The 14,889-nt window shown below is 46.6% G+C and overlaps 1 protein-coding gene and 1 long non-coding RNA gene across 2 annotated transcripts; one reads left to right on the forward strand and one right to left on the reverse strand.

The window, feature by feature from the left end:
• Window positions 1-11,358: 11,358 nt before the first annotated feature.
• LOC109743479 (peamaclein) lies at window positions 11,359-12,142 on the reverse strand. Its single transcript, XM_020302571.4, has 2 exons — window positions 11,942-12,142; window positions 11,359-11,790 (listed from the first exon to the last, which is right to left on the reverse strand). The coding sequence occupies exons 1-2, from the start codon at window positions 12,042-12,044 to the stop codon at window positions 11,597-11,599; spliced, it is 297 nt and encodes a 98-aa protein (XP_020158160.1). The 5' UTR covers window positions 12,045-12,142; the 3' UTR covers window positions 11,359-11,596.
• A 118-nt stretch (window positions 12,143-12,260) lies between these two features.
• LOC120964100 (uncharacterized) lies at window positions 12,261-13,638 on the forward strand. Its single transcript, XR_005755754.2, has 2 exons — window positions 12,261-12,898; window positions 12,986-13,638. It is a non-coding gene; the product is annotated as an uncharacterized lncRNA (long non-coding RNA).
• Window positions 13,639-14,889: the final 1,251 nt, after the last annotated feature.

A 14,889-nucleotide genomic window follows, 5' to 3' on the forward strand; every position in this document is an offset into this window, starting at 1 on the left:
ACAGAAGTAGCCCTATTTGCATCATGTTGAACAGCACAAGCAGCCATATATGCATCGCAAAGAAAGAACACTCGACATCCAACACTGAAGACATGCATTGCAATGATTTCTAAGAACATCTAGCATACTAGTTTCCGCAAAGAGCATAAGCAAACATGATACAATATCATTTGCATCTCATCAACCAAATTATTCAAGCAGCACAACATGCACATGAACAAAGACAGGTTCTGGGTCCTGTTTGATTCACCTAGTTGATGAGGGCGGCAGAGCGGGAGACAAGCTCAATGTCGTTCCCATCGAGGATGATCTTATCCTTGACCTTCTCGGACTGCAGCTCCGTCAGATGCGGCAGTAACACCTCCGACAACCACAGCAACAACACCAATAAGGACCTGCGTGATATTTCATATCATCATTACAGAAGAAAAAAAATAAGACACAAGCAATCATAATTTCTAACAACAACAATCATCATCAGTTAAGCACATAGTGAGCAAGAACAAACAATGAATCTTGCATCCATAGTATCTCCTATCAATTTCAATAGTGCAAAATCAGCACACTTCAACATAAGCTCATAAGTTAAGCACTTGAGCCAAAAAAAGAAACACCATCAGACCAAAATACTAAAAAAACTGCACGTTTAATCAGTTAAGCCTACAACAGATTCAGGAGAAGCACATGACACCACAACAAGCACATCAACAGGCAGCAGCTATTGGAGATGATGCTCTAAGCCGGCAACATCGCATAAACACTGGCGGCAGCTTAGCATATATAGCAGGAGTGGTGTCTGCTGACCTACTGCCGAGGAAAACACAATTATCTCGACTCCATACAAACACTATGGAAGCAGACTGCTACAAAATAGGCAACCTAGCCGCCTCATACAAACAAAGAGAGAAGCATAAATGAAGTGCAAAATTATGTATTACTAAGTAAATGTGTAGACAGTGGAGTGGAACATGCATATAAATTTCACTGGATATGATCACAGATTCATATGAGGTGTGCATATAAATTTTACAGGATAGGATCATAGAATCGCACAACCACTAGCCTACCAATCACTTCAACCCAAACTAAAAATAGCAGAACTACATGGGAAGTTATTTATGCTGTAATTTTACTAACAGGAGATCATACAGACCCATACAGACCTACTTCAGTACTGATTTGTGTATATATAAGTCCCAAAGCCGGTCCAGTTTGAGAACTTAAGATCTGAATTTGAACATTCTAAATTTCACAGTTAGTTGAGGCTAACTTTTTTAGATGTAATGTAACAATTGAGACATCAATGGGGCACAACTTAGTTAGCTACTAATGTTCAGCAAATTCAAAAATTGCATGTTCTAGCTAACAAAATATAATACCATGCTTAGGAACTCGGAGCGAGAAAAAGTATGTGTCGCTTAAGAGCTACCACAATTGATATTGGTCAAGGATAAAAACAGGTAGATATCATATAATTCTCATCAGGATCATACATTGAATTCATTAAAGTCTATAGATTCATTTCTTAGATATTGAATTGGGAAATCACAAGAAAAGTAGATTAACCAATGTGTCCAAATAACACAAGAAGGCAAGCACTAGTAAATCTTAACTCTCATGCCACTACAAGTACATAACAAGTATTTGACACATTCCTGCAAGCATGCAAATACAGTAAACAACAGGATTAACCGAAAAGGTTTCCATTAGTTTTAATTAAACTGAAACCCTTCTTTAATTATAATTAAAGGAAAGGTTTCAATGTAATTTAATTAAACAAAGAAATTCAGTTAATTAATTAGAGTTACTGGACTGAATTATGTTAACAAGACTATCAAGAAGAGATACTGGACTGAAACAAGCTAGCAACATCATGACATACAGGGGATACCAGTCTTGACAACAAACCATCAAGAGCATCTCAGAGCACCACATGGACCTCACTCGGTATGACTTTGTTGCACTAAAACATTCAGATTAAGAAGAAATTCTGGAAATTTTAATTGAATTCAGTTAAATTTGTGCTACTGCTGCTGTTATGCTTTTTTATTTGAGATAACAGTACATAAATCATCAGAACAGATATTGATTATATGCTTTCAATGAATGTAAATACATATATGAAGTTTCAGTTATACTTCAAAACAAATAATTAATCTAATGAATTATACACTCAATAACAACCAACATAAGCATAGTCAATTATGTATGACAAACTAAAACAGTTTCTGTTGAACACGTGTAGTGGAGAAGAGGGGTCAGTGATGAGAGCTCCTCTCCCGACGGCAAAATAGGGCCACCCGCTAAGCCGTATAATTCTAATCCGGCGGCGCCTGCAGAAAGATAGAGAGAGATTGGGCGAGTCAAACAGAGAGAGGGGGCAGGTCCAATATACAAGTTATCATGGTCTATTAGCATTCGCAACAGACTAAATCGAGCACCCTGGTATGAGCAAAATGCATTACCATTTTTGTTAATAAATATGCATCATGTTCAGGTACTGGTCATGCTATTGAAGCTGATCATTGCGACTAACACCAGCACGGTGCTCACGGACATACTGCTAGTACCGACATGCACACAACACAAGACAACTACCAAGCATCCAACATCAGTGTCTTATCTCCTCTAAAACTGCAACCTTATTTTGCATCTACACTAGCCCCTAATCGTCCAACAATTTACAGTAATTTGAGGAGTATTTGCTAGGATCATGATGTCAATTTTAGATTAAATTGCAGTGTTTGTCATCCATAGTTGTATGGTTCTATCTAGGATTACATAAAAACAGAGAAAACAGGGAGCTACCCAGCATCCACGACTAGAGCTAGTAGTAGGAACACATGGTAGAGTAATTAGGCAGCCTTGAGGAACCCAAATCCATGGCTGCTAGATCGAATGAAACAAGGAGGGGAGAGGGGGCGGAGGGGAGTTGGGGGCACCTTCACCTTGGGTGGCTGGACGACGGTGCCGTGGATTTAGAGGTCTAGGTGGAAGAAGCCCTTGACGGCGGCGACTGTGGTGGCTGGGTGCGCCCCTCCTGCTCCTCCTCCTCGAGCAGGACAAGGTCGGTGGCTACACGGTGAGGACAAGGCCCTCCTCTCCTCTCCGGGCATCGTCCTGGTCGCTTGCCGGCGCGGTCTACCTGTAGAGACGAGACAAGAAGGGGTCAGGGGTTTGGAGTGGCTAAGGTTCAGGGAGCGGGGGAGGAGGAGGGAGACTCGCCAGATCGGATGGGGAGAAACTGCACAAACCCTAGCCATGGCTGCTGGCTAGGGTTTCGTTGGCGAGGAGGGAGGGAGGTTGGCGCGGCAGGCGGCTGCAGGGGGAGAGGAGGAGCCGTCGGTGCTCTGCTGCTCAGCTCGCCGAAGCCCGACCACGAACAGGTCGGCGGCGTGACCGGAGAGGAGACGAGCTGTAGGTGGAGGAGGACCGCGGGCTCCGGCGCGATCTTGCGGAGGGAGACCACGGGCTCGGCGTCGCCTGGAGGTGGAGCCAACGGCGGCGTGCGCGAGTGCGGGGAGGGTGGGAGCCGCTGCGGGTGCGGGGAGGGGGTGGGGAAGGAGGTGGCGGTGGCGATCTGGAAGGGGAGGAGGCGACGAGTGGCTGGGTAGGGTTCGCGAGGACGAGGAGTGGGTGCAGTGGGTTATGGATGGATGGATGGACGTGCAGTGGTTTAGGGCTAGCAATGGATGGTAGGATGTCTGCCATGTCATCGATCCGTGTCATAGATGGTTCCACCAATCAGAATCCAGCTTATGTAATTGTGTTTTTTTGTTTCTTTTATATTTTTTACCCTCTTATTTCGGGTAAACACTCAACATATTGGCCTCATGTTGTATGTTTAAATGACCCAATATTTCACATATGTGTATCTTAAAATTTCAATCAATGATGATTTTGTGGTCTTCATTTCCATTGCACACAAAAATCATTTTCCATTTTTTGAGTGCCCAAAAGAAGGTTTTTTTTGAAGAACCTACCAAATAATTGTTGCAAAATTGGACCAAATAATTTTTCTAAAATACTAGGCATATTTAATGCACAATTGACCAAATGGTTGGGTGTAAAAAGTTTTGATCCACCTCTCGTGAAAAAGACAAATTTTCGCCGATTTAGCTGGAAGCGGGTCAAATTTGAACTGTAGCTGCCTTATAGTTTGCTCTTTATTTTTTCAAAAATCATTTCTAGGTACATAAGTATCTATTTAATCAGAGAAACACCAAAAAAAATTCCAAGATTCAACCACTAGCTAGGAACGGTCATTCCCGCCGTTTTGACCGCATTTTGAAACGGGCATAAAAAATTCAAAAAAAATCAAAAAATTGGAAAACCTTCGCATTGTGTCATTATATGTGGCCAAGTTCCCAGGAAAAATAATAAACTTGTAATACGGCAATTATTTTTAAAAAGTGTTCTCAGAAACGAGCTATCACGTGTGGAGATCAATGACTTTCATGCCAAATGATCAATCTTATGGCCACATTCATGGCATAGTTTGTTCAAATGATCTCATATTGTGCATAAGGGTGGATATTGGAATGGCAAACAATATTGCCTAAGGAAGTTTTCATTTTCTTTGGACGAAAAAACCATTTTCCATTTTTTGAGTGCCCAAAAGGAGGGTTTTTTGTGAACGACCTCCCAAATAATTGTTGCAAAATTGGACCAATAATTTTTCTAAAATACTAGGCCATATTTAATGCACAATTGACCAAATGGTTGGTTGTAAAAAGTTTTGATCCACCTCTCGTGAAAAAGACAAATTTCCGCCGATTCAGTTGGAAGCGGGTCAAATTTGAACTGTAGCTGCCTTATAGTTTGCTCTTTATTTTTTCCAAAAATCGTTTCTAGGTACATAAGTATCTATTTAATCAGAGAAACACCAAAAAAATTCCAAGATTCAACCACTAGCTAGGAACAGTCATTTCTCGCCGTTTTGACCGCATTTTGAAACGGGCATAAAAAATTCAAAAAAAATCAAATAATTGGGAAACCTTCGCATTGTGTCATTATATGTGGCCAAGTTACCAGGAAAAATAATAAACCTGTAATACAGCAATTCTTTTAAAAAAATGTTCTCAGAAATGAGCTATCATGTGTGAAGATTCGTGGCTTTCAAGCCAAATGATCAATCTTATGGCCACATTCATGGCATAGTTTGTTTAAATGATCTCATATTGTGCACAATGGTGTATATTGGAATGGCAAACAATGTTGCCTAAGGAAGTTTTCATTTTCTTTGGACGAAAAAACCATTTTCCATTTTTCGAGTGCCCAAAAGGAGGTTTTTTTGTGAAGGACCTCCGAAATAATTGTTGCAAAATTGGACCAAATCAATTTTATAAAATACTAGGACATATTTAATGCACAATGACAAAATGGTTGGTGTAAAAAGTTTTGATCCACCTCTCGTGATAAAGACAAATTTTCGCCGATTTAGTTGGAAGCGGGTCAAATTTGAACTGCAGCTGCCTCATAGTTTGCTATTTATTTTTTCCAAAAATCATTTCTAGTTACATAAGTACCTATTTAATCATAAATACATGGTTTGGTGGCGATACGTCAAGGTTTGGGCGGTGGCCGAGGGCCCCAACTCTAGAGCGCGTAAACTCACATGCCCGCCGCGTGGTCACCGCGTGACCGTGGCGTTGCCATGTGTTCTGGGTGGCCTAGGCATGTCTAGTGGGTTGGGCACTTCCCAGGTAGGTGCTAGGAAGAAAATTACAACATAAGATTCTCATGAGGAGACCGATCGATGCTCAAACATGAATTTGCAGCCAAGTGTTTGATTAGCGGTATGGGAAATGTACATGGCTAATGGGCGTGAGTTTTGGCTGAGGATGATCAGTTACTAAGAAGACCGTCTTCACAAATTTTCAGCTCAAAAGGAGGAGCCTAGGTGGTACTTGCTTTGCAAAGTACCACACTGGACATAAATACGAATGTTGAAGCTGGGCTCAAAATAATGAATGGATTGAGCTGGCATTTGGTGGAGGTTGGTTATTTGGGCATAGGAAAGCACTGTAGAAAATGGATACTATTTGGACATGCCAAAGTGGTACGTCCTTCACAAAGTGCTGCTCTGAACAAAATAGGAAAATGAATATTGTTGAATTATTTTTGAACCACGCAAGGAAGGTTTTTGACATATTTGATGAAGATATGATCCAAACAATTTATGAGAATTTTTTGGGAATTTTTGGAATAACAGAAATATAGGTTGCTTCACAACCTAGGGCAAAAATTGACACATGGACATGACACATAGGCAAAACTGATGAGATGGCGCCTAGTCATCGCAACCCACCACAATTTACAAGGCTATGACCATCTATATTGGTCGTTAACAACTAGAAATAAGGCAGCGGACTAGCGTTGTTTGCTTTATGACCATTTTGTGTAAGGAAATTACGACCTTTCTGACCAAAATGGTCAGAATGGTTTAGGGTTTGGAGACCCCCGAACAGCTTTTGACCAATTGGTCTCAAATGGTCATAGATCTATGACCAATTCTTCCAGGGTCACTGCCAGAAGGTCACTAGTTGACATATTTCTTGTAGTGCATAGAGAGCCTTCGTCAGACGACAGAGATGAGAAGGCTGAGTGTGATCAACAAATCCAGGTGGCTGCCACATGTAAACCTCTTCCTCAAGCAATCCATGAAGAAAAGCATTATGTACGTCAAGCTGGCGAAGAGACCATCCACGAGAAACTACCAGAGACAGAAGAAGCCGAATAGTGGTGGGCTTGACCATGGGCTGAATGTATCCTCGTAATCCAGTCCATGACGCCGTTTAAAACCCTTAGCCACGAGACGCGCTTTGTAGCGCTCAATGGAACCATCTGCATGTTTCTTCACCTTGAAAATCCACTTCGAATCAATGATGTTGACGCGAGGCGGAGGGGGAACAAGTGTCCAGGTCTCATTCTGCATAAGAGCATGATATTCTTGTTCCATAGCAGCCCTCCAGTGCGGGATACTCATAGCGGCTTGATAACTACGTGGTTCAGTGGTTGGATCGTCCACATCATGAGCCAGACAAGAAGCAAGGTAGGTGATCGTGCCACCGGTGCGTTCCTTGGGACGAATGATGCCACTGCGACTGCGTGTGTGCGGACGCCGCGGAGCAGCGAACATTGGGGCAGGCGGGACGTCCGGAGTAGGCGAGGCCGGTCCAGGGGACTCCGACGACGAGGGACTGGGCGACGGTGGGCTAGGTGACGGAGGCCCTGGCGTCGTGTGTGTCACTGCAGACCCAGGCGAGGTGGGCGGCAGGGACGCTCGCGCAGACATCGTGGGTGACGACGAAGGCGAGGCCGGGCAAGGAGGCGGCGACATGGGCCGCTCATAGGAGGCCGACGCGGGCTCCGGCACAGTCGGCGTGGTAGACGGGGCTCCCGAGGCGGGGTCGAGGGCGGGAGGCGATGCATGCACATGCACTGGCCGATCGACGTGCGCCACGGGCGGCGCAGTGGGTGCGTCACGGAGAAGTTCCAGGCGAGCTCCACGTCCAATTCCTGCACCATGATTAGGTAACAACACAGGTGAATATGCAGCATCTTCAAATTGGCCAGACATAAGAGGAGATGAATGCATAGATGGTGCTGTGGTGGGTGGCTGAGGCATGGCATAAAAAGGGAAGACGTTCTCGTCAAAAACAACATCCCTAGATATGTAGACTCGATTGGTTGGCACATGGAGACGCTTGTAGCCTTTATGGAGAGAACTATACCCCAAGAACACACACTTTTTGGACCGAAACTCAAGTTTATGATTATTATATGGATGAAGATGAGGCCAGCAAGCACACCCGAACACCTTAAAAAAGGTATAGTCAGGAGTTTCATCCAAGAGAAGCTCAATAGGAGTTTTCATATTAAGGACACACGTAGGTAATCTGTTAATGAGAAAACACGCGGTGGCAAAGGCATCACTCCAAAAGCGAAAAGGTACAGAAGCATGAGAAGAAGTGTGAGGCCGGTCTCAACTATATGGTGATGTTTGCGCTCAACGGCGCCATTCTGCTGATGTGTATGTGGGCATGACAAACGATGGGAGATCCCAAGCTTATTAAAGAAAGTGTTGAGGTTGCGATATTCGCCCCCCCAATCTAACTGAACATGAATAATTTTATGCTTGAGGAGACGTTCAACATGCAATTGAAACTGAATGAATATATCAAACACATCGGATTTGCGCTTAAGAAGATAAAGCCATGTGAAACGACTATATGCATCAACAAAACTGACATAGTAGTTGTGACCACTAACAGATGTTTGTGCTGGACTCCACACATCAGAAAACACAAGTTCAAGAGGACTCTTTACTTCTCTAGTAGATGAAACAAAAGGTAGTTGATGACTTTTGCCTTGTTGACAGGCATCACACACGGACATCTCTTTATTGCTAGACTCTAATGGTAGCTCATGGTGGTGGAGTATGTGGCGAACGATGGGTGTGGCGAGGTAACCAAAGCGAGAGTGCCACTGGGATGGCGACACACGAACACCGCTGAAGACGCGCGGGGCGGATGGATCCTCCAAGCGGTACAAGCCTTGGCTCAAGTGGTCACTAAGCAGAACGTCCCAGGTTGCTCGGTCCTTAACAAAAAGATTAAAATGGTGAAATTCACATAGGACACGATTATCAGGGGTGAGCTTAGGGATGGATAAAAGATTACGAGTCACCAAGGATACCCGCAAAACATTACGACGGTGGAGCTGCCTAGAGGGATGACTAGTTTTAAGAGATGCTTGGCCAATGTGAGAGATGGGCATACCTACACCATTGGCGGTGTGAACCTAATCGTGCCCGTAGTAGGGCTGGTAGGTGGAGAGCTTGTTGAGCTCGTTCGTCATGTGATCCGTGGCGCCGGTGTCCATGTACCATGCTGGATCAACGGGATAGGATGGCGTGTACCCCTGCACAACGCGCGGGTCCTTGCCCTTGGCGGCGATGTGGGCAGCCGGGGCATCGGCGATGAGGGCAGCCGGGGCGGTGGCGGGGGGGGGGGGGGGGGCAAAGTCTGCCATGGCAAACTGGCGCTCGTTGCCTTTTCCGTCGTTGTCGATGCCAAGGAAGCTCCTCTAAAAGCGACGGTGACACTTGGAAGCGACGTGTCGTTCACGACCACAAAGCTGGCACACCACTCGAGTATTAGGGCCCCCACCCATGGTCGATGCAGGGGCGGGGCGGCCTTGCCAGCCGATGGGGCAGGCGAGCGCTGGCCGCGAGAGGCCCAGTAGGCCGTCGGCTGTGCGACGATGTTGACGGAGGAGCGACGAGCCTCGACGCGCTGCTCAGTGAAGAGGAGGCATGGGTAGAGCTCGTGAGGAGGCATCGCTGGCTTGGCGTTGTGAACGGCCTCCGCGAGATTGTCGTACTCGGCGTCGAGGCCTTTGATGACGAAGGCGGCGAACTCCTCATCGCTAAGCGGCCGACCAATAGAGGTGAGCGTGTCCGCCAACACCTTCATCTTGTTGAAGTAGGTCGTGGCGGAGGAGTCCAGCTTCTTGATGTCGGCGAGCTCGCTGCGAAGGGCCCTCGAGCGGGAGGTAGATATCTGGGCAAAGGCGTGCTCCAGAGTCGTCCAGGCGTCCATGGAGGTTGCGGCGAAGAGACAGAGGCCGGCGACCCCGTTGCCGAGGGAACCCTGGATGGCGGAGAGGATCGCCTGGTCATGCTGCACCCACATACGGTGTTCCGGATTGATGGCGGGGCCGTGGACGGTAGGGATGACCTGGAGGAAACGGTAGCGAACCATCAACAAACCCAAGGAGGGACCTGCTGCGGAGCAATGGTAGGACCTTGGCGCGCCAGAACAAGTAGTTGTCCGGCGTGAGCCTGATGGAGATCAGGTTGTCCAAGTGGAACGGCCCGGCGGGTGTGACTGCATCAGCGACCGGGGCGGCGGACGACAGAGCCGCGACGGGGGCCACAGCCACGGGCGAGGCCACGGGTGGCGTCGCGGGCAAGGTTGCGGGCGGGGCCGCGGGCAGAACCTCCCCCGAGGTCGCTGGGAGGATGGCAAGCGTCGGGGAAGAGCCAGAAGATGCCGCGGGTGGCCCCGCGGGCAGGATTGTCGGCGTGGCGACGACGGTTGCAGGCGGCGGCGGCGGGATTGGAGCCGAGAACATGGATCCCACGGCGGTGGTGCCGAAAAATTGGGGCACCGGCGGAGCCAGGGGGCGAGGTGGGAGGTTGAGGAGGGCGGCAAGCGACGCGGGGATGGACCCGGAGCTGGCGACGCCTAAGGCGGAAGCGGTCATGGCGCCGGCGGCGGCTACCCTAGGGTTTAGTGTTTTGGCGTGACGGCGGAGGCGGGTGAGGAGTAGAAGGTCTAGGTTAGGCTCGATACCTTGTAAAACGTAGGATTTTGGGGGAACTGGCTCAACCCTCTATGGGGTGGTCTATCACACACACACACACACACACACATACACACACACATATATATATATAATGGTGACGTACAAGTCCTATACCAATACGGTATGGATTACATAGTGGGGCTACAATACGAAGTCTAACATCAACCCTAGTTCATAAAATAAAAAATGATCATGCATCTCAGTCTGGGATGAACTTTTGCTTCCCCTTAAACCAAGCCTTTTTTTGGAGGGTCATTTTGCTCGTTTCGGCCGCCATGATCTTCACTTCCTTGGAGATTGGTGCAAGCTCCACGCCTCCACCTCCTTGGCTATGGACTTGGCATTGGTCTCATCGATTTCGAGCTTCTTCTTTTGTATGTCAAAGAAGGTCTCCATCGCCTCCTCATTGTCTTGGTGCTTCATCTCTTCCGTCTTCTCATTTGACACCTCATTTTCGGTCATGAACCTCTTCAAAGTTTCTTGCAAGACGAGTGTTGAAGCATCATGCTTTCCATCCACTTTGGAATTGGTCTTCCCCCTCGACCTCTTCTCACTTTCACTTGGATCGACGACCAATGAGGCCCTCTCACCTCTTTTTGGGCTGCATATTGCTCCTTAAACTTTTGGAGATTGTGGATTTTCCTCCAACAATTGCTCAAGGTGAATGGTTTGCCCATGTTGGACCTTGAAGGTATCAAAAACTTGAAACACCTACATATAGAGATGAAACCAACAAAATACATTCATATGCATAAAAGAATGATATATGTTGTATGAACAAGGAAAGGAAATGTATACAATGTCTTTGACGCCAATGCCAGTCACAGGCCGGCCGGCGACATTCTCATGGGAGCCACAAAACTTGTTGCATTTCAATTGGATAAAGCTTCACCTCCTTTGAATTGACACGTGAGTCCGGTCACTCCCGAATTTTACTTTCCCAAAGGAAACAGAAACAGAACAAGGAAATTACTGGACAGACTCTACGAATGCATGATAGTTTATTATTACAGCACAATGACATTTTTACCGGCATACCAGTAGGCCAGCATTATGCATTATCAACATACAGTCGGATCATGAACCAGGCGTTTCAGATCATGATTACACGCATATAATATAGTAGTGATCCGCGACATGGTACTAAGTACAGTACATGATAGGGCATCTTCCAGTTCAGGTAGGTATATGCCCCATGTAGACGCCATGGGTGGTGCATGGATCATGGGCACTTGGGCCTCGTGCGCGCGCCGTGGCCGGTGGTCTTGTCGCGGTAGCACGGGCACTCGTCCTTGTTGCCGGCGGTCCCCGACGGCACGCAGTTGCACTCGGCGCAGCATATCCCGCAGTACTTGAGGCAGTCGTCGTGCCGGCTCGCCTTGGAGCACCTCACCCCGCACTTGCTGTCGCAAAACGCTGGTCAAGAGCACACACACCGCCACAGTTAGCATAGATGGCAGCGAGCACGTACAGCGAACGAACAAAAGATTTTGAGCTCCATTACTGACAGCCAGACAGACACATATCAGAAGGAACTTAAAGGGAAATGGTTGTGACTTGAACTGACCTGATCCAGCCATGGCGACACGGAGGGACGTGGCTGCTAGGAGGACGAGGAGGAGAAGGAGAGCCAGAGTGGTGGTGGCGGTGGTGGTGTGAAGCTTCTTCATCGTGGTGTTCTTGAGTTGCTTGGCTCTGGCAGAGCCCAGCCCTGCTGGTTGGTGTGAGCTTGAGACTAGGGAGCTGGAGGAGTGAGTTCTTGGGCCTGTGGGGTTATTTATAGGGCCCAAAAGCTTGTGGTACTACTCAGAATTCAGTGAGCTTGCACCTAGGAGACGGTTGGCGACTCATTTATTCTTCTTTTCGCTCAAAGGCAGAAAAACCCATTGTGTCCCTCAAAAAAAAAACCCATTGTGTTCTTGTCCCTTTATCTATGGCCTATGCGGTGAACTGGTAACAGTGGCACACAGGAACATGGCGTATTGGTGATGTGCTGGTCAGTTCACGGGCTGTGAGCTAGCTGTAACCCAAAACGCAGACCTTTTTCTCATGAACGGTCATCAGTTCATCATGATTAGATCGAGCAGTGAACTGTCCCAGCGAGATTTACTTTGCTTAAATGCTAACAAACACGTAAAGGCAAGAGATCAACAACTCCATCTATCGTAGCAGCTAGTTTAGCTAGTCTACGTGCTTTGCCCACAGCAAACGTTGTCCTCCTCACGCGGCACGCATGCCCGGCAGGCTAGTACACCGGAGCACGCTAGCCGCATCGCTGTCTCCCGCGTCGGCGCCTTCCGTTGTACTGGCCCGGGGGCGCCGGCCAGTGTGCCCTGCCTGCCGTCACAGGCCGGCCGGTGAACAACCACCAGTCCACCACGCGGATAGACAGGCAGGCAGGTAGATGCACACCGCGAGCCCGCGACGGGCACGAATGAAGCGAAGATGATGATGGCGCCGGCGCGTACAAGTAAAAGGAAGTTTACCGAAAGGAGCATGCCATCCTTGCAAGGCAAGTAGCCAGGTACAGTAGTCAGCTAGCCTCGATCACATATTTGTTACCTGTTGGCTGGTGACAATCTTACAGAATGGACGCTCGGTTTTATTCCAGGATTATAGAGCGACGGTCAAGAGGTAAGAAGTCTACAGTACATGGGGCCATCTATGTAGCCACACAACTGTTTCTACGGTCTGTATGGCTGTATCTCGCCAAACAATCTGCTACTCTAATCTGACTACGGCGAAGCTTTAGTGGAATAAACACCCGGTTCTCTCTAAGGGCCCATTAGTAGAAAAAGGGTATAATGTGAAGCACAGTAGTCCCGGTTTGAAACTGAACCGGCACTAATGTGACAATTAGTGCCAATTCCACCGGCTAGGTGGGCGGAGCTCATTAGTACCGGTTCGTGGTGAACCTTTAGTACCAGTTCGTACCACGAACCGGTACTAAAGAGGCTGTGGTCAGGCTGGGGGCCCACCAGCACCTTTAGCACCGGTTCATGCCACAAACCGGTACTAGAGGTTTCTAGTTGATTCATTCTGCAGCGCCTTTTTAGTCCAACCTCGCTCCGCTAACAAAGTTTTCACCACCTTAAATATGTTACTTCTCAAACTATCGCAACCACTTGGTCTTTATTGAACTCTATTTGTAGAATTTGTGGCCACAATATGAGTCTTCTCCGGTTTCTAAACCGGTGAGGGCTCATATTGACAATTCAGATTGTACATAAAAAGATCGTTGATGATCAATGTATTTTTGATGTATTTCTCTGTAGCAGTAGCACGTTTTGGCTGAAAGACGGTACTGATCAATGTATTTTTTATGTATATTTTTACATGTTTACACAATCTTTTTCGAAGTATCAGGGTTTCGGACGAAAACTCATCTGTTACAAAGGCATTTCATTTAGTACCGGTTCTAAGGCTGGGGCTCCACGAGCACCTTTAGTACCGGTTCGTGGCATGAACCGGTACTAGAGTTCTTTAGTTGATTCTTTCTGCAGCTATTTTTTAGTCCCAGCTCACCAAGCGAGAGGCACTCGCAGCGGTTTATAAGCCCTGAGTGCAGAGATGATGAAGGAGAGGCGCAATGCTCACCTGCACGTTGCTTAGCTTCAGGCCTTGAAATGGTGTAGACTGCACGGAGGTATGTGTAGTTTCTCAAGGCCTGAAGCTAAGCAACGTGCAGGTGAGCATTGCGCCTCTCTTTAATTTTAGTAACTTATTACAACTCCAAACTTTTTTTTTGCGTTCAGTATGCACGATTCAAAGCCACATCATCAACTTTTAACCCTTTCTGACATCATTTGCTATTTTTCAATCATTTACTGATTTGTTTTGAGAGCTAAATGATCGTGAAATTGAAAATCAGTACGAAATGAACTCTGAAAAGGTTGAAACTTGACATGGTATCATCATTTCACCCATATAGCATGTGCAAAAAAGTAGAGAGGGTTACGGCAAAAATTGGATGCACTTCGTGTACAAACTGGACAATCTCTTTCGAAATATGAGGGTTTCAGACGAAAAAACTCATTTGTTACACCGGCACTTTATTTTTTAAACTTATTACAACTCTGGACATTTTTTACATTCAGTATGCACGATTCAAAGCCACGTCATCAACTTTCAACCCTTTCTGACATCATTTGCTATTTTTCATTCTTTTACTGATTTGTTTTGAGAGCTAAATGACCGTGAAATGGAAAAGCACTACAAAATGAACTCTGAAAAGGTTGAAACTTGGCATGGTATCATCATTTCACCCACATAGCATGTGCAAAAAAGTAGAGAGAGTTAAGGCAAAAAGGATGCACTTCGTGTACAAACTGGACAATCTCTTTCGAAGTATGAGAGTTTCGGACGAAAAAACTCATCTGTTACACCGGCACTTCATTTTTCTAAACTTACTACAACTTCGGACTTTTTTTGCGTTCAGTATGCACGATTCAAAGCCACTTCATCAACTTTCAACCCTTTCTGACATCATTTGCTATTTTTCATTTATTTACTGAT

This window comes from Aegilops tauschii, chromosome 5 (assembly GCF_002575655.3).
Source record: "Aegilops tauschii subsp. strangulata cultivar AL8/78 chromosome 5, Aet v6.0, whole genome shotgun sequence".
NCBI classification, from domain to species: Eukaryota; Viridiplantae; Streptophyta; class Magnoliopsida; order Poales; family Poaceae; genus Aegilops; species Aegilops tauschii.